The sequence below is a fragment of the Myotis nattereri genome (genome assembly GCF_964212035.1).
Source record: "Myotis nattereri genome assembly, chromosome: 6".
NCBI classification, from domain to species: Eukaryota; Metazoa; Chordata; class Mammalia; order Chiroptera; family Vespertilionidae; genus Myotis; species Myotis nattereri.
The window spans coordinates 23,318,484-23,339,449 of NC_138081.1; the positions used below are offsets into that span (position 1 = coordinate 23,318,484).

At 41.9% G+C, this 20,966-nt stretch overlaps 1 protein-coding gene across 3 annotated transcripts; it reads right to left on the reverse strand.

The window, feature by feature from the left end:
* Nucleotides 1-1,177: 1,177 nt before the first annotated feature.
* On the reverse strand, nucleotides 1,178-19,466 carry LOC308521749 (glutathione S-transferase A2). Of its 3 annotated transcripts, none has more exons than XM_081094841.1 (8): nucleotides 19,371-19,429; nucleotides 18,483-18,627; nucleotides 13,845-13,951; nucleotides 8,176-8,227; nucleotides 6,797-6,929; nucleotides 5,331-5,472; nucleotides 2,307-2,438; nucleotides 1,178-1,554 (listed from the first exon to the last, which is right to left on the reverse strand). In XM_081094841.1, exons 3-8 carry the CDS (start codon nucleotides 13,929-13,931, stop codon nucleotides 1,432-1,434), a joined length of 669 nt encoding a protein of 222 aa, XP_080950967.1. In that variant the 5' UTR covers nucleotides 13,932-13,951; nucleotides 18,483-18,627; nucleotides 19,371-19,429; the 3' UTR covers nucleotides 1,178-1,431. The 3 variants fall into 3 exon arrangements, with proteins under 3 accessions (XP_080950967.1, XP_080950966.1, XP_080950965.1); XM_081094840.1 differs by having other exon boundaries at nucleotides 18,003-18,627; XM_081094839.1 differs by lacking the exon at nucleotides 18,483-18,627 and having other exon boundaries at nucleotides 19,371-19,466.
* Between the last annotated feature and the right edge of the window lie 1,500 nt (nucleotides 19,467-20,966).

The window sequence follows — 20,966 nt, forward strand, 5'->3', positions numbered from 1 at the left end:
TGTTATGACCATTTGTGATGAAGTGGTATTGAAGCCAACCGGCCAGGCCCGTACACCAGAACCTCACAGGAGAGTGGAGGAGGCACAGTGGCATTCAGCTTTGTTAGTAGTTTAGAGGGCTCTGTGGGAGGCACAGAGAAACAACTGAGGTGAGGTGTTAAGCATGGTCAGGTGGGAAGGAGGGGGTGAGGGCGGATGGGAGGAGGAATTCCCACAGGCCTGGAACTCACTGAAGGATTTAAAGAAGGTGGTGATACTCAAATGTGCATTTTAGGAAAATCATTTTGGTTGCAAGGAGACAGCAGACGAGGTGGAAGTGAAGCTACAGACAGGGAGCCCTGTGTGTCTGTCAGCTCCCTCCCCACGCTATGAGGAAGCTCTTTGTGGGGAGAAGAACTCAATATGCCAAAGCCCAAAGCCCAGATTCTCTGGGAGGGTGTGCATTAGGAGCCACGAATGTGGCCAAAGTTAGAAATCACTCCTAATCCAGCCACTCTGGCCTAGTGACAGGCCAGAAAAAGGAAAAAAAAAAAGATTTTATATGCATTCAGTAACATATAATTTATACATGTAATCTGTACCTTGGAAGTCCAGGTCTGAGCAACACTGAGTGACCTCAGAGAAAGCTCAGCCAGGGGCCCCACCGAGCATTAAGCAGCAGAGCGTTGATGTGCCAGGGAGTCATGGGCTGAAAGAACAGCAGAGTCAACAGAGGGCAGACCTTGGGTCTGTGTTTTTGGTAAATCATTTCCCCACCCCCGAGGACACACTGTGTGTCTGTTGGCCCCCTCTTCAAAGGACCCATGGAGCCCCCTCCATCAGCACTAGCATGAGGCTGGGAAAGCGACACCCAAGACAGGAAGATAAGTCCTTCAGTGATTTGTAGGCACGTGGAGATGCACTAAAAAGTCCGTAATAGCCATATCACTGTTGTATTGCATGAGAACCGAACTCATAACAAAAAACAAAACAAAACAAAACATTTTTATTACCAGAAGGAAAACAGCTCCTAAGTAAAAATTTAAAAAATAAAAAATTCTTATGCCATTACCGAGAGGGGTAGCTATTTTCTTGTGAACAACTGAGAATGTCAGATATTAATTTTATACTTGACTCTTTGATGGGCTCTGTGACGGACATGTGACAATTCCCGGAAAAGATGAGAGATGTCATAATCCACGTTTCCATTTTTTGTTTAATTTTTAATTCCAAGAGAAATGCAATAGAAGGAGATTGAAAATCTGGTTACATATTGGAATTTAATGAACAAGATTAAACTATAACTAAATCTGCTCATTGGAGATTTAATTATTTTGGAAAAGTTTATTATTCTCACAACAGCCAGGATCTACACCTACGTAGAGGCACTTCATTGTTGGACAACGTCAGAAGATTGGTCCTGCATGTGCTGGGCATCCATGCCTGCTTTATTTAAAACTTGAAAATCTTCCTGGCTTCTTCTAATGCTTTCGCATCTATGGGAGGCTTCCTCTGACTGCCGGGCTGCAGAAACTTCTTCACAGGAGGGAGGTTGCTGATCCTGGTTTTCAGAGCCTGCAATGCACAAGGCACAGCCTCAGATGGAGACACAACACCCGCCCGTCAGTACACAGGCCAGGGAATCTGAGGACAGACCAACGGAGTCCCCTCCATCAGCACCAGCAGGGGGATGGGAAACAGACACCCAGAAGAAAGGAAGATAAGGGGAAGGAAACACAGTTCAATAACACTTCCCCCAGAGACACGGTTAAGATTTGATTCAGTTCACAGCCTTCCGTGTCTTCCTCCCCACATGAAAATCCTGTGGATTCTCACTCTTGTGCAGACAAGGAAGACTAATGTGACTGTCAGAGCAACACAGGTAAAGGCTCCAAACTGGAGAAATGAATATGTGGGACAACTGGGCTGGAACTGAAGATAGAAAATATAGGTCAACCATGTGGACAGTCAAAAGCAATCTTCCCTGTGAGAGAGAGAGAGACAGAAAGAGAAAAGGGACAGTCGGGAGGGAAGCACAGTGTTTGAGAGAAGGAGCAGGAGCTGAGGACAGAGACGCTGAGTCCTGGGTTCTTCTCATTGTGAAAGACAAACTATTCTCTTTGGGGTGGTGTCTGCCTCCAATTTCTTTGGCAGAACAAGATTCATTTCCTGCCTCAGACCAGGGCCTAAAACAAATTTTGGAGACCTGGGGGCAGTGGAGCCTGGAAAATTATGTGATCATAACATGGGCAGTCCAGGAGCCCAGATATTAGATTCCAAGATGGGGGATGTGGACCTTCCCTCCCCAGGGCTGTGAAAGGGGTTACCTTCAGCAGCGGGAAGTTGGCCATTAGGCTGGGGTCAATCTCTTCAACATAGTAGATAAGTTCAACCAGGTGAATGTCAGCCTTGCTCAGCCTGTTGCCAACCAGGTAGTGTTGTCCGTGGCTCTTCAACACCTGGTGAATTGGAAAGAGCAGATTATGAACACAGGTGCACTCAGGCTGGGTCCCCCTGCTCCTGCCCAGGTCTCTCCATCCCAGCTTCCCATCTGTGCTGCCTCACTGGGCACGTGAGGAGCATCAAACCACATTCATTGCCCCTGACTCAGTGAAACAAAGAGAAGAGGGTCTCTGCTGTTCTCACCTCACTCCTCAGCTGATGCCCAGGCTACCATCTCTTTTTCCTCTTCCCATATCACTGGGCTCCCTCTGTGCATCTTGGTCTGGCCCAGGGCTAGCACTGGCTGTGTATCTGTTGGCCCCTTGCCCTACCCTTTGGAGCCCTGAACTTTAGCACATGGCTCTCTCTCTCTCTCTCTCTCTCTCTCTCTCTCTCTCTCTCTCTTCTCTTCTTTCTCTCTCTCTCTTTCCTTCTCTCTGTCTCCTCTCTCACTTGGGCAAAGATCCATCTCTAGAACATTCTTCTTCAATCCCAAGCAGACTATATCAGGGCCTACATTTCTCCTCTGCTCTACTCATTTCCTGATCTATCTCTTTGGAACCTCATGCAAACCTGGGTCAACTTGAACTCACCATCTCTCTGGCAATATGGGCTCTGTCTCCTAGGTTGCACTATGTTATGATCTGCTGCTGAAATGTCTATATGTGAACTGCAGTAATACCTGAAACACACTTTGTAATTTATCCAAAAACAATGTCTGATTGATAGAGAGAGGGACTGAGAGATAGAAACTCATGATAAAGCAAACATAATGAAAGAGTAATGTTTGTATCCCCATGGTGGGTGCATATGTGTTTAATTATTCTGAATGTATGAAATTTTCATAATAAAAGTTTTGGGGAAATGTATGATATTTATTAAAATACTAGAGGCCTGGTCCATGAAAATTCATGCACTGGAGGGAGGGGGGCGGGGGGTCCCTCAGCCCGGCCTGCTCACTATCTAGGAGCCCTCAGGGGTGGGACATGACCTGACCATCAGGGGAAGGTGACGCCCTCATCACACCTCTGCTGCTGCCACTGCCAGCAGTGCAAGCTTCGACCATTCTGGGTTACCTGAGCCTCGGGTGGCCCTGGGCGGCTGGGGGGCTGAGGGCGGGTCCAACCACGCTGTGTGCCTGCCATACACCTTCCCCAGCTGGGCTGAAAGGACTGGGGGACTCTGGCGGGGCTGACGGGACTGGGCACCGCCATCTTGTGGCTATGGGCACCACCATCTTTGTGACGATGTGATGGTCAATTTGCATATTCTGTCTTTATTAGATAGGATTCCAGCAATCATAAAGTATAAAGAGAATAAATACACATAGCACCACCAACTAAACATAATAACACATTGGCAAATACACTTTCAGATCGTGTATGCATATAAAAGAATGGATAATTATTTGGTAAAGAATATGATAAGGTCAAAACCTATTTTGTGCCCTAGCTGGTTTGGCTTGGTTAATAGAGCATTGGCCTGCAGACTGAAGGGTCCCAGGTTTGATTCCGGTCAAGGGCACATGCCCGGGTTGTGGGCTCGATCCCCAGTGCTGCGTGCAGGAGGCAGCCATTCAATGATTCTCTCTCATCATTGATGTTTCTATCTCTCTCCCTGTTCCTTCCTCTCTGAAATCAATAAAAGTATATTTTTAAAAAAACCCTATTTTGTAACATACATTTTTAACTGATGTTATCATGGAGCTCCTTGATTTCAAAGTATCAGTATACTCTAACTGCAGTGCCTACTGACCTTGTCATTGAGTGAATGTCCCCTAAACTCTCAGCACCACAAGGCCCAGGAAGGTGTATTATTAGATTACTATTACATTTTTCACTCTTTGAATATGGACAATCACACAAGTAATGAATTAAAATTTGTAGAATGAAAGAATGTTTCATAAGTGCTTTTTAATGCTTTATAAAGATGAGAGTGTTAGTGTTAAGCCTTTTTTATACATAAGCCTCCTGTAGCCTTACAATCATTATTTTGGTTCATAATTTTTATTTAGTTTGATTTCAGGAAATTTGGATCTTGAAATCTTTTTTTACCTTCAAAGGGAAAATTTATGGTCTGCACTACATACAAAATCATGGAACTTTATTTCCTTAGTTTGCATAGCTTTCCTCTAAAGTCTGACAATATATTTTGTAGATTGTTTGTTCCTTAACATCTTTTCATCTGTCTCATCCTCTCCATCCCACTGCCCCCATCTCTGTTTAGATACTTCTCATCCATCCCAGAAACACTGTTGGGCAATTGGTCTCATGTTTCCTATGCATGTTGCCAGCATATTTTCTGATAAGTTGCTTTCTTCCTGCTTCTCTTGGATGAAAAGACCCTTCATGGTATTCTGCCAAATCTACTGCAATCGCTAGTTTGACTCCCAGAGCCTTCCACAGCCCACACTCTAAATGTGGCCATAAAATGCCATCAAATAGAAAATCTAAATCAGGTCCTAGTAAATTGAACTTTTGGCTCAGCCAGTGTTGCTCAGTGGTTGAGCACTGACCTATGAAACAGGAAGTCATGGTTGGATTATGGTCAGGGCACATGTCCCGGTTGCAGGCTCAATTCCCTGTGTGGGTCGTGCAGAGGCAGTCAATCAATGATTTTTTCTCATCATTGATGTTTCTATCTCTCTCTCCCTCTCCCTTCCACTCTGAAAGCAGTAAAAATATATTTGTTAAAAAAAGAGAGAAATTTTGCTGACAGATTATAACTTGGGTATAACTGGCACATATACTCCCCTCAGCTGATTTTGATAATAGGCTGGGAGAGTCAGGGTGCTCCATTAGTAGTCAGGAGGGCTCATTGGAAATGAAGGTCAAAGACCAGGGCTGTCCAGACACCAGTTCTCTTTGTCCTCTAGTCTCAGTTCCCCAAACACTGAACAGCCCACTTACCTTTTCAAAGGCTGGGAAATAACGATTTGTTGTTCTCTCTCTGATCTGGGTCATCTTGGCATCTTTTTGATCAGGTGGGCATAGTGGCAAATGCATGATCATTTCATTCAAATCTGCCATACCTTCTGAATACATATCAATCCTGAAAGACAACCAGTGCATATTCCAGGAGATATGTTTTTATTGTGCCTAACTGGGCTTCCTATAAGAGGTTTTCCTTTTTAAAAATGACCCAATTGTCAACTGTTATCTGCCTTACATGTTAAAGTTTAAAAATGTAAGATAATGGAGAAACAGGGGAGGGCAACTCCATTGGGTACATTTTTATATGCCAGGCATTCAGCTGTGATATTCGCCAAATTTTAACATTTCATATCAAGGTGGATATCTACATTTAAAATTTCTGTTATGCCCATGACCAAATATACTGACAGAGAACATCAGTGAGGTGTCCAGAGTCACAGGCATGGAGAAATGGTGGAGTCATTGCAAGTACCCAGTGAGATGCTACCTAGGGTTTGCCTCCCTCCATCCCCACCCTACCATCCCCCAGCCCCTGAAAACCAAAATTGCTTTCTGTTTCTATGAAAAGAAATGTTCTCAACACTTCATCTGAATGACATCATACAACATGAGCCTTTGATGTCTGCTTTCTTTTATGCAACTTACTGTTTTCAAGGCTTACCCACTGCCATTTCTTTTCATGGCCAAATAATACTACATTCATGGATATACAAAACTTTGCTCATCCATTCATCAGTTGATGAACACTTTTGTTGTTTCCCCTTTTTGAATATTATGAACAATGGTATTATGAAGATTTTTGTACAAGTTTGAATGTATTTTTTATTCTTCTGGGTACATGCATGCTTAGTAGTGGAGGTGCTGACATGGTGAATCTATGTTTAACGCTTTGGGTAACTGTCAGATAGTTCCTTACAAGATTTTAGTTTCAACCATGTGGTCCCATCACAACAGGGAGGAGACCCCTCCCCAGATGTAGTTGTATTGAATACATCTGGCTGCTTTAGTACTTACATCAAAATGCTCCAGATAACCATAGCATCTTGGGCACCAACCTTTGTCAAGTGGCCAGGCCACACAACTGGCTGATAAATTGGGTTCCTGGTAACTATTCCTTTAATTTATGGGACTTGAAGAATAGCTCCTCCTTCAGCCTCTTCTTTAATTAGACTGAACACCCGGAGTCATGACTCCACCACCCTCCTGGCTTCATAGTTCACCAGTGTTTGGAAACCTCTGTCACTGCCTGTGCTACAGCCATGGACTGAATCTTCTCTAAGAAGTGGAATCCTCCTCCTCATGCTCCCTGCTGGCCTGGACCTCAGCCTTTACGTCCAAGGGACATGCTGCTGCTGGTCGTGATCCCCCGGCACAATCCAGCTCATTCAAGGAAGAATCTAAATTGTTATTAATTGTTGATGAAAAACAGAAAAAATACCTACAGTGCTCTCTCCTTTATGTCTTTCCCATAGAGGTTGTATTTGGCAGCAATGTAGTTGAGAATGGCTCTGGTCTGTGCCAGCTTCATCCCGTCGATTTCCACCATGGGCACTTGCTGGAACATCAAAGACCCATCTTTTGAAAAAAGAAAAGAAAAAGTGGAGTGAAATGCCTTCACACCCATAGAATGAAAAGATGTGTGTTGAAATGACTAAAGATATGAATGGAAGCAAAAAATTATGGCCTGGTAACATTTTAATAGAAATAGTATTGAGTTTCCACTTCCTGTAACCTTTTTCTTCGCAATCTGCCTTTTTTTAACTTATTATTTCACTTATCTTTTTACACGTCCCATCCAGATACATGGTAGGTGTCTGTGTTTTTTAGTTGACTTATCTTCATGGATAATTTAGGAAGAAGTTGGAGAGAGGCTGCCAAGGGCCACCAGCCAGATGCGATTTCAAATGGGGGGTTCCCAAAGTAAGTCTTGTGGGGTTCGTGGCATTAAGGCAAATTCTAAGTGAGATTTCTATGTAGCTGCTCTTTGTGCTCTTCAAACTCCAGCACTGGTCAGTGGGTGCAGGCAGGCCCTGCTTTCCAGACTCCAGTGCTGCTGGCTCTTTCTCTTTATCTTCCTGTTCATACTGTCAAGTGGCCTTCCAACTAATTCAATACCAACTTGTAATCTGAGTCTGTAACACTACTGGGATATTACCTTGTCAACCCTGCCCGAGTCTTGTCAAAACTGCCAGATCAGCCGAAACCGGTTTGGCTCAGTGGATAGAGCGTCGGCTTGCAGACTGAAAGGTCTCAGGTTCGATTCCAGTCAAGGGCATGTACCTGGGTTGCGGGCACATCCCCAGTAGGAGATGTGCAGGAGGCAGCTGATCAACGTTTCTCTCTCATCAATGTTTCTAACTCTCTGTCTCTCTCCCTTCCTCTCTGTAAAAAATCAATAAAATATATTTTTTTAAAAAAACTGCCAGATCAAAGGCAACTGCTGGGCTTATTTCTACTCTCTTCACCCTGATTCATGTGTTTGAGTGTTGGTGGATAGATGGGGTCCTGAGCAGACACACCTTCACTCATGGTGGGTGCAGAAAGGCAGGAGAAGCAAAGAGGGGGCATTCCAGCTCACAGGGGATGGTTGCTTGGCAAATACTCTGAGAGTTCAAGCCCTTCGTATCCTAAGTGAGTGATAAGACCTGCTCAAGGACCCCATCCTTACACTTCAACCACTTTTCTTCCTCTCCATCCCTGCCCCACCCCTCACCCCCCGCCAGCTCCCACCATACACACAAATAGGCATTGCTTGGTGTTCAAACCTCACTATTGACTTTATAGATACCCTCATCACAGCAATTTAGATACATAGTCTTACCATTTCTTAACTTTTCCAAGTCTTCTGGACTTGCCAAAAATTGCTCTTCAAACTGGAAAGCAGAAACAGTAAAGGAGTTCTTGTTATTCATTCCACAGCATTATAGAACTTAAAAAAAAAAATCTTCATTGTTGCGAGTATTACAGATACTCTCCCTTTTTCCCCCCATTGACCCCTGCTACTCAGTTCCCGCTCCATCCCAGGCCTTCACCACCCTATTGTCATTGTTCATAGGTAATGCATATATGCATATAAGATCTTTGTGGGGGTTTTTTAAAGATCTTTGGTTAATGTTTCCCCTCCCTCCCCCCTTACCTCTGAGATTTGTCAGTCTATTCCCTGTTTCCATGCCTCTGGTTTTATTTTATTCATGATTTATTTTGCTCATTAGATTCCTTGTTTATTTTAATTTTTAGATACAATTGTTGATACATTTGTATTTATCTTCTTCTTCTTCTTCTTCTTCTTCTTCTTCTTCTTCTTCTTCTTCTTCTTCTTCTTCCTCTTCCTCCTCCCCTTCCTCCTCCTGTTCTTCCTCCTCCCCATCTTAAAGAATACCCTTCAATATTTCATGTAATGCTATGAAGCTCTGACCTTCAATTCTAAATGATAGCTTTGCTGGGTAGAGTAATCTTGGTTGTAAGTTCTTGCTTTCATTACTTTGAATATTTCTTGCCATTCCCTTCTGGCCTGCGAAGTTTCTGTTGAGAAATCAGCTGACAGTCATATGGGCGCTCATTTTTAGGTATCTAACTGCTTTTCTCATGCTGCTTTGAAAATTCTCTCTTTATCTTTAGCCCTTGGCATTTTAATTATTATGTATCTTGGTGTGGGCCTGTTTGGGACTCTCTGCACTTCCTGGACTTGTAAGTCTATTTCTTTCACCAGATAGTGGGAAGTTTTCTTTCATTATTTCTTCAGATAGGTTTTCAATATCTTGCTCTCTCTCTTCTTCTTTTGGCACCCCCATAATATAAATGTTGGTATGCTTGAAGTTGTCCCAATGGCTCTTAAACTATCTTCATATTTATTATTATTATTATTATTATTATTATTATTCTTTTTTTTTTTTTTTTTTTGCTCTTCTAATTGAGTGTTTTGTTGCTTCCTCATATTCCAAATTGTTGATTTGATTCTTGGAATCCCCTGCTCTACTATTGACTCCCTGTAAATTATTCTTTATTTCAGTTAGTGTACGCTTAATTTTTGACTGGTCCTTATTCAGGTAGTTGATGTTCTCACTAATTTCCTTGAAATTCTCATTAAGATCCTTGAAAGTGCCGAAACCGGTTTGGCTCAGTGGATAGAGCGTCGGCCTGCGGACTGAAAGGTCCCAGGTTGGATTCCAGTCAAGGGCATGTACCTGGGTTGCGGGCACATCCCCAGTAGGAGATGTGCAGAAGGCAGCTGATCGGTGTTTCTCTCTCATCGATGTTTCTGACTCTCTGTCTCTCTCCTTTCCTCTCTGTAAAAAATCAATAAAATATATTAAAAAAAAAAAAGATCCTTGAAAGTCTCACCAAGTCCCTTGAAGCCCTCATTAAGATACTTGAGCAATCTCATAACCATTGTTTTAAACTCTATATCTAGAAGTTTGCTTTCTTCCATTTGTTTTTTTTCTGGAGATTTCTTCTGGTCTTTTATTTATGACATGAACTCTTTCCACTCAGAATTTTCTCTTTTGAAAAGTCTGACACACACTAAGGTAGAATTCCCAATTAAAGAAAGGACCCCCAAATTAGTTTTTAAATTTTAACCAAAAAACAACAACAAATTTAGTTTTTTATATGATTCCTGGATGTGAATATCACCTCTTTCATGAACTGTTTTCTTGAACTTGAGCACATTACTGACTCTTTCCCGTGTCTATATTCTCATTTATAAAATGTATATAGATATGGTACCTGTGCTATAGGTTGATGGGAATAAATTCAATTAGCTATGCAAAGGCCTTTGAACAGTACCAGGTGCACAGTAGGTGCTCAATAAATACAAGTTGTCATTAGGTTTTAAAGATGACTGCTTTTCATATTAACCATCCTCTCCCTTTATTTTTTAAATTTAAAGCAATCTAACCTTGGTGAAATACACTCTGTTGTTGACCTACATTCCTTGCCCCACACCCTCTTCAGTCAAGCTGGGATAGAGGAGAGGAAGCCTGGGATGCTCTCAGAATCACCTGCTGCTCACCTCCTGTGCTGAACCCCAAAGTTGAAGTCTGAACTACAGCAAAAACATTGGGCTACTTGTATCCTATATAATAAAGAGGTAATATGCAAATTAACCCTCATGCCTTCACAAGATGGCTGCTTACAACCAGGCTGGCAAGGGGGTTAGTGAGGGACGACCAAATGACTGAACAAGAAGGCTGTGTGGGGCGACCAGGCCAGCAGGGGGTGGCAGTTGGGGGTTACCTGGCTGGCAGCAGGGAACAGTCAGGGGCAACCAGGCCGGCACGCAGAGGCAGTGAGGATCCATCAGGCCAGCAAGGGTAGGGGCAGTTAGGGGTGACCAGACAGGCAGACAGGTGAGCAATTAGGAGCCAGCAGTCCAGGATTGTGAAAGGGATGTCCGACTGCCGGTTCAGGCCCGATCCTGGGGAATCAGGCCTGAACCGGCAGCCGGACATCCCCTGAGGCATCCTGGATTGGAGAGGGGTCAGGCTGGGCTGAGGGGACCCCCCCCCATGCACGAATTTTGTGCACTGGGCCTCTAGTATATATAGAAAAAAGAGTTGGGTGGCACTATTTGCATTTCTGAGCACTTTTTTAGTTATGAAATAGAGAAAGGACCAAGCTAAACTCCTATGCATTCACGAAACAATCAAGAAAGTGTAAACCAAGGCTCAAGTACACATTATTACGGAGGGATAACACTAGAAGTGAGCACTGGAAGGGAAGCTCCTGTCACCCAACGCTATCTCACCTGAAACCGTCTTTTTTGCTCTGACCTGAAGAACCAGATCCCTGAATTAATCCATGACTCCCTCCCCAGGAAAACCTGGCTTCCACAGAGATGCTGGGGCCCTCTGACCTGGACTGATAGGTGTGTTTCTCATTGACCCCCTCTAGGGGGTGGAGCTCAACACAGTGCCACAGAAATGACAGTTTTCCACAGGGAATCTGGTATTTTGACACTGTAAGTGCTTGGCTGTGCTCCTAGACGCTCCCATTCTTCTTTTAATCACCTGTTTACTTGTCTGCATCCTGACTGGACTGTAAGCTTCCTGAGGGCAGGGACCTTGTCTGTCCTGTTCATCTGTGTATCCCCAGGACCTAGCACAGAAGCTGGTACTGAAAGGTGCTCAACAAAATTGTTGCTGAATGGGTGCATTAAATCTTTTTTTTTTTAATATATTTTATTGATTTTTTACAGAGAGGAAAGGAGAGAGAGAGTCAGAAACATCGATGAGAGAGAAACATCAACCAGCCGCCTCCTGCACATCCCCCACCGGGGATGTGCCCACAACCCAGGTACATGCCCTTGACCGGAATCGAACCTGGGACCTTTCAGTCCGCAGGCCGACGCTCTATCCACTGAGCCAAACCGGTTTCGGCGCATTAAATCTTTTAACACACATTTTCTTACAGTCTGCTTCTCCCCATATTTCTGGTTTAGGCTTTAACTTAAATTACATTTACTTTCTAATAGTATTTTATTTTTGTCTCTTTATTATGGAAATTTCTAGCATGTATAACAATAAACAGAAAATTATCCTCCTGTACCCATCACCCAGCTTCAATAATTACCGACTCAATCCAACCCTATGTCGTGTTTATGCGCACACACTCTCCTGCTCTTGTAATAATTTGAAGCCAATTCTAGACATCATATATTTCACTTTTAAATACTTCAATCTGTTCCTCTAAAACATAAGAATTATTTTTAAAATAACCACAATACATGATCACACTTAAAACGTCAACAATGATTCTTTTTTTTTTTCTTTTTTATTGCTTAAAGTATTACAAAGGGTATTACCTATGTCAACAGTGATTCTTTAATATCATCCAATATTCAATCAATGTTCATGTTTTTAATGTTGCATAAATGTTACAAATGATATATTACAGTGTGTTTAAATTCAAATCCAAATAAGGCCCACACATTGTGATTAGTTTCTTAAAGTTATTTTAATTGTTTATGTTCCTTAATGAGAAGAAGTTGTTGTTGTTAATCCACACCCAAGGATATTTTTCCATTACTTTTTTTTTCTTTATAGAGAGAGTGGAAGGGAGGGAGGAGTGAGACAGAGAGAGAGATAGAGACAGAGACAGAGATAGATGGATAGATAGATAGATAGATAGATAGATAGATAGAGAAACATTCATGTGAGAGAGACATATCGATTGGTTGCCTTCCTCACCCTCACTGACCGGGGTGGGGATAGAACTGCCAACCCAGGTATGTGACCTTGACCAGGAATCCAAACAGTGATCTTTCAATTTGAGGGCCATTGCTCTAACCATGAGCAACTGGCCAAGGTGAGTGGAAATTTTAATAATACATTAGGTTGAATCTGTTCATCTCTTAATAACTGGCAGTTTTCGTTTTAATTCAAAACTTATCAGAAGTTTAAAAAAAGCTTATAGCTTACTGAGAAAGTGTGGCAGGACAGTAAGCAGCTAGGAAAATTCCTGGGCAAGTGAAATAGGGAAACTGAGACAAGAACATTAAACCAGGCCAAACAATTTGAACAACTATGGACAGCTAGTGAAACTCAAGCCCTTATCTTCCCTAACCAAGGACACTTGGGAGCAAATGGTTAATACTTCTCCCTAACCAGAGAATATGTAGCTTAAATCACCTGGTCGGGGAGATAGAACACAGAGACCCAATTAATGCCATTTGTGCCAGCCAAACCCAAGGACAGATGAAGTCATGGGAACAAATAACAAAAACCCCATTAGAACCAGACAGACCCAAGAAAAAGTAAAATAGTAGAGCAGACCAAAGAATAATCCCGAAGTCCCTATACACTTACTTGGATGCATCAACATATTAAAAACACAACTGGAAAGCTGATGAATATTCTATGAAGCCCTCCCCTAAGATTCTCCTCCATAGGAAAAAAAAATAGATAAGAAGCCCTCAGGACAAAGACAAGTGCAGGCTCATTCTAGAGCACACCCATGCACCTTCTTGAGCATGAACTTTTTACTTCCTCTGAAACTCTAAGGGTCTCCATGAGACTTGCAACTAGGAGAGCAGCAGGCTCACCGCCTCATCCTGTCTCCAAGGCCCCTTTCCTCTGACTTCCCAGTGAGCTAAAACCATCCCCACCTTGGCTCACTTCTATCACTGTGACCTTTACTTCCAAGTGAGCTAACAGCAGCCCTGCCTTGGCTCACTTCTTTCCTCTAATGTTTCTCGGGAGCCAAAGCAGAGCACTGCTAGCCTCTCTCCTGTTGCTTCTTCTACCCTAAGTCCTTCCTTTGCTTCACTGCTCCATCTTTTAAAAGGTTAAATGAATAAGCAAACAAATTTACAGTACTCTCAAAATCACCTGAACTCCTGTTGTGAAACCTTTCCTACACCAAGTCAAGAACCCACACACTACACTGTGGCCTGAGGCAGACCCTCTCCGGGCCAGTCCGTGTCCAGTAACAAAAGTACTTCAATATAGTCCATTTTAGATCCAACTTAAGTTGACAGAACTCAGAACCCACCTCAACTCCAGCTGCAGCCAGGAGCCACCGGATGGACTCCATTCTGCCCCGTGCATTGAAGTAGTGGAGCTTGGGCTTCCCAGCCATGATGCAGTCTCCTGAATTCTCTAAACATGAATGAATGAATGAATGAATGAATGAATGAATGAATGAATGAAACACAAACATTCACTTTATGATGTGTGGTAGAAGAGCACCAACAATGCTGAGGGAGTATCTGCCCTATTCGTGACAGAGTTGAAAGAGTCCCTGGAACGTCTTTCTTGGTCTGATTTCTCACCCATCAATAGCCACCCCTGAAAAATTGCTCCAAACCATTATTATGTCTCTATTGGGTAATATCTGATTGACTTGGCAGGCAATAGGGGAAAGTGTGTGGCAAAGATGTATTTGTGGGTGTTATAGGGAGGGGAAGGATTAGAAAAGTAATGACTATTGAAAATCTCCTAATGATTCTTGCCCTTTGGACACATTATATCTTTAATCTTCTTAACAGCCCTATGAATTAGTTATTATACCCATTATTCAGTACATGAAATCAAGGCACAGAGGTTAAATGACACATTCACAGTCATACTCCAGCTAGTGATGGAAATTGAAATCTAAAAAGGAACTAAAAAAGGGCAGGGCCAGAAACCACCCAGGTGTGGGCCCTGGGAGCCTGTGAGGTAGCTTGAAACCAGAGGACTTCACTGACAGGGAGGGGGAGGGAGCAGGGTCAGTCCTCAGCACCTTGGAGTTTATGCTGCATTTGTTCAAAAGCTGAAATTATGGCAGGGACTCACTTAATTGTAGCTCTAAAGACCCTAATTCTTTCCACAAACACAGGGTGCTAATTCCTTACCTTTTCTGGAATTCTACATTTTACCTATACTTGCTGTGTTTTATAAGCTAGAAAATTAATGTTACTGAATTAACTTGACAGTCTACGGAATGGAACTAACATTTGTTCAACGCCTACCATACAGTGCGCATTCTCTCACCTATTTATCTTCATTTAATCCTATAAAAATCACCTGAGATGGATTCTGTAATTACTTTCCTTTTACAGTAGGAGATACTGAGGCTTCCAGAGTAACTTGCTCAAGGTTAAGTGGTATCCACCAACTTAAAAAATGAAATAAAAAAATAGAAAATACCAGAGTGCATTCTATTAACAACAGATAAGCATTATTTCATGAAGTTTAGTTTCAGTTACGTTTGTTGTTTGTGTAGATGTGTGCACGTCTGCACACTTGCTTGGTTATTATAAGAGGAGGAGATAGTTTGGTTGTGTCTGGTCTTTCCCAGGCTGCATAGCAACATACATAGCCAGGAACCTGAGAATGAAACTCAATGGCTCCAACAAGGGACACAACTAGGTCTATCATTGCGTGAATGGAAACACACAGGATCCATTAAAGGCATGAATCGGAGCCCTGGCTGGCTTGGCTCAGTGGATAGAGTGTCAGCCTGCGGACTGAAGGGTCCCAGGTTCGATTCCAGCCAAGGGCACATGCCTGGGTTGTGGGCTTGGTCCCCAGTGGGGGGCGTGCAGGAGGAAGCCGATCAATGATTCTCTCTCATCATTGATGTTTCTATCTCTCTCTTCTTCTCCCTTCCTCTCTGAAACCAATAAAGAAATACATTAAAAAAAAAATAGCAAAAACCAAGATGGTGGCATAGGTAAACACCTGAAATTGTTGCCTTGCACAACCACTTCAAAAATACAACTAAAAGACAAAACAGACATCATCCAGAACCACAGGAAGGCTGGCTGAATGGAAATTCTACAAAAAATAAATAAATAAATAAATAAAAGCATGAATCGTAAAGCCAGGACTTAGGGAGAAACAGTTGCATTTTCTTTGTAAATCCCAAGTGCTGTTTAGAAAACATTAATTCTCCTGAAAAATTTTGTTGTGGAGTTTGAGACAAAAGACATACTTCTCTTTACCCAATGGATATATCTCTGAAAAAGTGAGTGGACTTGAATTTTAATACCAAAATGTTTTTAATATACACATTGTGGATATGAGATTCATGAATCTAAGCTTTAGAAAGTAAAGACTGTTGTGGAAACATATGTAATCAACCTGTTTTGGGTTTTTTGTTTGTTAGTTTTTAAAATATATTTTTATTGATCTCAGAGAGAAAGGGAGAGGAGAGAGAGGTAGAAACATCAATGATGAGAGAGAATGATTGATTGGAGGCCTCCTGCAAGCCATACACTGGAGATTGAGCCCGCAACCTCCTAGTTCAAACCGTGACCTCCTAGTTCTTAGGTTGATGCTCAACCACTGAGCCATGCTGGCTGGGCAATCAACCTGTTTTATAAGTGGAGGTTTTGTCTATTGTACTTTCTTATCGTGGGAAATGGAGATGCAATGATTCAGCAGAAGGAAGAGGAGAATTTAGTATTAGCATGTGGCAGGTGTTTGCTATGGACTAGAATTCACAGAGCTTAGTGACTCAAATCCTCTCACTAAGCTCCCTCCTCCATTGATTGAGGATCAAGTTACAAAGAGAAATAATTTCTATCTTATGTAATGTTTTATCATACAGCTCCTCCTTAAAAGCAACTTTCTTCCCCTCCCAAATAGGAGGTACCCAATGTCCTGATATGACTGGGCCAAAAGTTATCATGAAACTTTGCCTGGTCAGCAGAAAATGAGAACCCCAGATAGTCAACGACTTGCTATAGGTCACACACCTTTGGTTCTGATTCTCAGTACAGTGGGGCCTTGACTTATGAGTGTCCTGACTAATGAGTTTTTTGAGATACCAGCTGTCTCTCAGCTGATTTTTTGCATTGAGTTGATAGAGTAATTTGAGTTAACGAGCTCCTTAACGAGCTCAGTCTCCAAACGAATTAAACTCGTAAGTCAAGGCCCCACTGTATCTACTTACTGTGTCTACCCTCTACAACGACCCTAGGAAACAGCTTCTAATATCCTATTTTAAAGACAAGGAAACTGAAGTTTAAACAGATAAAGCACCACCTCTACTCTCCTATGTTTTGTTAGGCTAGTTTGAACTCATCTTCTGATTTCATAACACTTTGGCAGGCTTTGTGCTTCTCTCCTGAGACCTTTGTTCATTTTTCCCATTCAGAACCCATTAGTCAGCTAATGGTTAAAGAGGAGGGAAAGAGAAAAATATTGAACTCACAAGGTCCTTTTTGTTCCCTGATTTTTAGTGGTTTGACAAGAAGAAATATTAATATGTGCATGCCTTGCTTTACATTGATATCCTAAAAAACTATGAGTGAATATAGCATCACTATATTTCACCTGAATAAGGAAGTCAGCTTATATTCCTTGAAAGGAATATGTCCTATGATAATTCCGTAGTAAAGTAAAGGAGCTAAGTCTTTTAGGGTGGTTCTCATCACAGAGTTTTTTGTTGTTTTTTTAACAAAATCAAATCCAAATGATTTACTATCACAAGAAATGCAAAAGGACTAAATCTATCAGTTACTAACTTATAAAACTGGACTAAAACCAAAATTAATTATATGCTGCTCTAAGGCACAGAAGGACTGAAGCTGGTGCCAGCCCTCTGGGAGCCATGTGTGTGGTAGACACAGTTACCAGACCAGCTCCTTGCCGTCAGGGTCAGAGTCAGCTGAGAAAGACAGGAACCAGGACTGGTCCCTGCTCTCGTTGGTCACAGTCTGGTGGGCAGACATGAGAACCTGAGTAGGTCACACCCCTCATTTGTCACACCCTGCTAAGGTTAAACGCTGGAACCAAGCCTGCTCCATGCCCTCAGGGGTCACAGACTGCTGGGGGAGAACAGACATCAGGTTGGGTCCCATTGCTGGAGTCAGTGTCTTGTGTCATTCAGCGGAGAGCTAGTCCCTCGCTGTAGACCCGGAAACTAGCAGCGCTGTCCCAGCGACCCTCCTACAGGTCCCAGCTTTGTTGAGGCTGGTTTGCAGGCTCTAAGACAGCCCTCATGGCATTTCTTAGCACAAAGATGGGAGACTTAGAGACAAAGCCCAAATTCTTTCCTTGTAAGGTTCATAAAGTGGTCAGGTTGTTTAATATTTGCACCCCAATTCTCTCTTCTAAAAATAGAGATAGGTAATATGTACTTTTGAGGGCTATTGAGAAAATTAAATGTGAAAATGTACATAAAAGTCATTAATAGGAATTAGTAAATGGAGGTCCCCACCTGTTCCCAGTTCCAGGGAGATGGGTGAGTCTTTGGACACATTGGTTAGCACATGTGTCTTCTTTTATCTGTCTATCTATCTATCTATCTATCTATCTATCTATTTTCTTCATCATCATCATCTATCTGTCCATACTCCATCGTATGTCTATTGTCTACATCTGCCAATCATCTATTTGTCAATTTATTTATCTAGCTAGCTATCTCTTGACTCAGAGTTCCAGAACAAATAATATTTTATTCACCCAGAGTCATTCTGCATGTTATCCAGCTTTTTTCATTCACCACATTCTCCTAACAGACACATATTTTGTGTATTTAGTTGGAAATACTTTATGGTTGATTTTGCAGTTGGCTGTTAAATCTATGTCATCTTTCCAAGATAAAGTTGTTTTCAAAAATGCAGTAATTCTCTATCCACTTTCACCTCTCATTCAACTCCACAGACTGCAAATAGCACCAGGATGGAACTCTACCCACTCTGTGTTCTTCCAGCAAGTGCAGAGTGAGATGAAGGGAAAAAGTGAGAATATTAATCTTAACTGTGGTGACTGAATCGATGAAGTGATGATTTCTTGTAAAACTTGTAAACAAATGCTCACTGCTGCTTCTTAAAGGTGTAAAGCTTGAAAATTTGAGAAAATATATGTTAACACTATTGTCAAGTACATTCCTTGAAACTAATTAAATGCACATTTCTTTATATTTTTCAACAAACAAGCAAAAAAAAAAAATAGAACAATGAACAGGACACCTCCTCACAAACGTATTACCCAGCCCAACACGCCAACAGCACCACACTTGAGAACCCTGTTCTAGCCATTTGCTAGACTGGCCATGAACCCCAGAGAGAGCACGGGACTTCTCAGTTAGCTAATCACAGCAGAGACGGAATGCAATCTAGTTCCACTGACATTCAGACTGATTTCATCCTATCATAATAAATTTAATTTTGAACTTTCACAGCCTAAATAGTATTACAGTATTACCATTCACAATGGCTGCACGTTGACTCTTTCAACAGAGAAAGTAACTTTAGTACAAACACCTATATGCTCTTGCACTGGTCAGATTCTCTGATTGCCTAAAATGCTATCATTTTTTTCTTCTCATGTTATTACTTTTTCTCACACCACAATGCTCATGCTCTCGCTTTCTAAATTCTTCTATTTTACATTTTCATAAAGATGCATCCAACAGCAATAGAATGCACAACTCTTGAACTGTTCCTAAGCACACCAAGAAGGCACGATGTGAGTATAAAACAGACATTTTCTTGTACTATGGACACATTTTGATATATTGTTTTGGTGACTTCACTGTGAGAATGTGGTGCCATATATGAAGGTTTATAAAACCAGTACTTACCTTATTAAAATCTGTCTCCCACTTGTCTCAGCAACTCACAGCCACCTCCTCGTGTGCTTAGCAACTGTTTTTACAGTTGAATAACTCCTCCTCTCTGAAAGAGGAAGCTTCCAGATAAGGGAAATCCCCTCCCACAATGTTCAGAGTCCATGGGTTCAATGCCAAATAAGAAGAAAAATGACAAGTCATCCTCAGATCACGAAACGACTGGTTAATATGTTCCTTCTCAAGGTCAGCAAATAAAAGATTAAACAAAACTTTTCAGATTGTGAAACTCTCTCTGCCAATCAGTGGGCATGGCTTTTTGAAGAGCTTGCTGTGAGGTTTGCATGAATTGGATGCAAGGACTAAGGCAAATAATAAACCTCTTCTGTGAGCAGCAAAGGGAGCTGAGATCAGTAAAGGGCAAGCTGATGGTGGAATACTTTTTCTGTTGGGTTTTGGATAAAATACAGGACACCTGATTAAATGTGAATTTCAGACAAGGGACACACTTATTCTAAAAAATTATTTATTGTTTATCTGAAATTCACATTAAACTGGGCATCCTGTATTTTCTCTGCTAAATCTGGCAACCTGGTTAGTACACCTTTTCCTCTATGCCACACTCATATCAGGCTTGCTAGCCTCTGGGCCTTTGCATGAGCCATTTGTTCTGTTTGGAATACTCTACTTTGAGCCACTACAGCGTTATTGACCTTATATATTTAATATCATTTTTCCCCAAACTCTGTGAAGTTTTGGAGGTAGGGCTTTTATCTTGTTTCCAGTCATGTCCCCAACTGTCTGACCCAGCACCTGGCACATAATTGCTCAATAAATAACATAGTTTTTTAAATTATTAAATGGAATATTTCCAGCAAATACAACCATAGAGAGAATGATAGAAAGTAAAGAAAGCCCAACATGCCCATTCCCCTGCTTCAAAATTGCCAACAATGTTGTTGATCTGTACCCTGTTGTGGGGAGGTCATGGTGGTGGCCTCCTAAAAAGATAGACCCATGTCCAAATACCTGGAGCCTGTAAATGTGACCGTACTTAGAAAAAGGGTCTTTGCAGGTGTAATTAAGTGAGGGAACCTGAGATGACATCATCCTGGATTATCCAGGTGGGCCCCAAACACAATGACAAGTGTCTGTAAAACAGAAGAGAAGACACAGACACACAGAGGGTGAGTTGATGTGAAGATAGAGGCAGAGATTGGAGTGATGTGACCATGAGCAGAGGAAAGCAAAAAGCCACCAGAGTCTGAAGGAGGCAGGAAAGGGTTCTCCCCTAAAGCTCTGGAGGAAGTGCAGCCCAGACAACACTTTGAACTTCTGGCTTCCAAAAGTGTGAAGAATACATTCTGCTGTTTTAAGTCCCTCAGTTTTAGTAATTTGTTATAGCAACCACAAGAAACTAATATATGGAAACCTACTTCTCCCACAACCATGGGATTATTTTGAAGCAAATCCTAGACAGCCTATCATCCATCTATCAGAAATTGAGTATGCCAATGTCTAACAGGTAAGGACTCTTTCTAAGCATAATAATACTATTCTCTCATTACACTAAAAATGATAATCCCTTAATTTCATTAAATATTCAGCATT

Bases quoted from the DNA above. Each gene is read 5' to 3' on its own strand.
- LOC308521749 (XM_081094839.1), bottom strand. From the start codon at position 13,931: ATGGCTGGGAAGCCCAAGCTCCACTACTTCAATGCACGGGGCAGAATG. The intron at 5,473-6,796 runs GTAGGTATTTTT...GTTGTCTTTCAG, and splicing joins GACATAAAGGAGAGAGCACT to GATTGATATGTATTCAGAAG. The intron at 1,555-2,306 runs GTAACCCCTTTC...TGTGCATTGCAG, and splicing joins CCAACTTCCCGCTGCTGAAG to GCTCTGAAAACCAGGATCAG.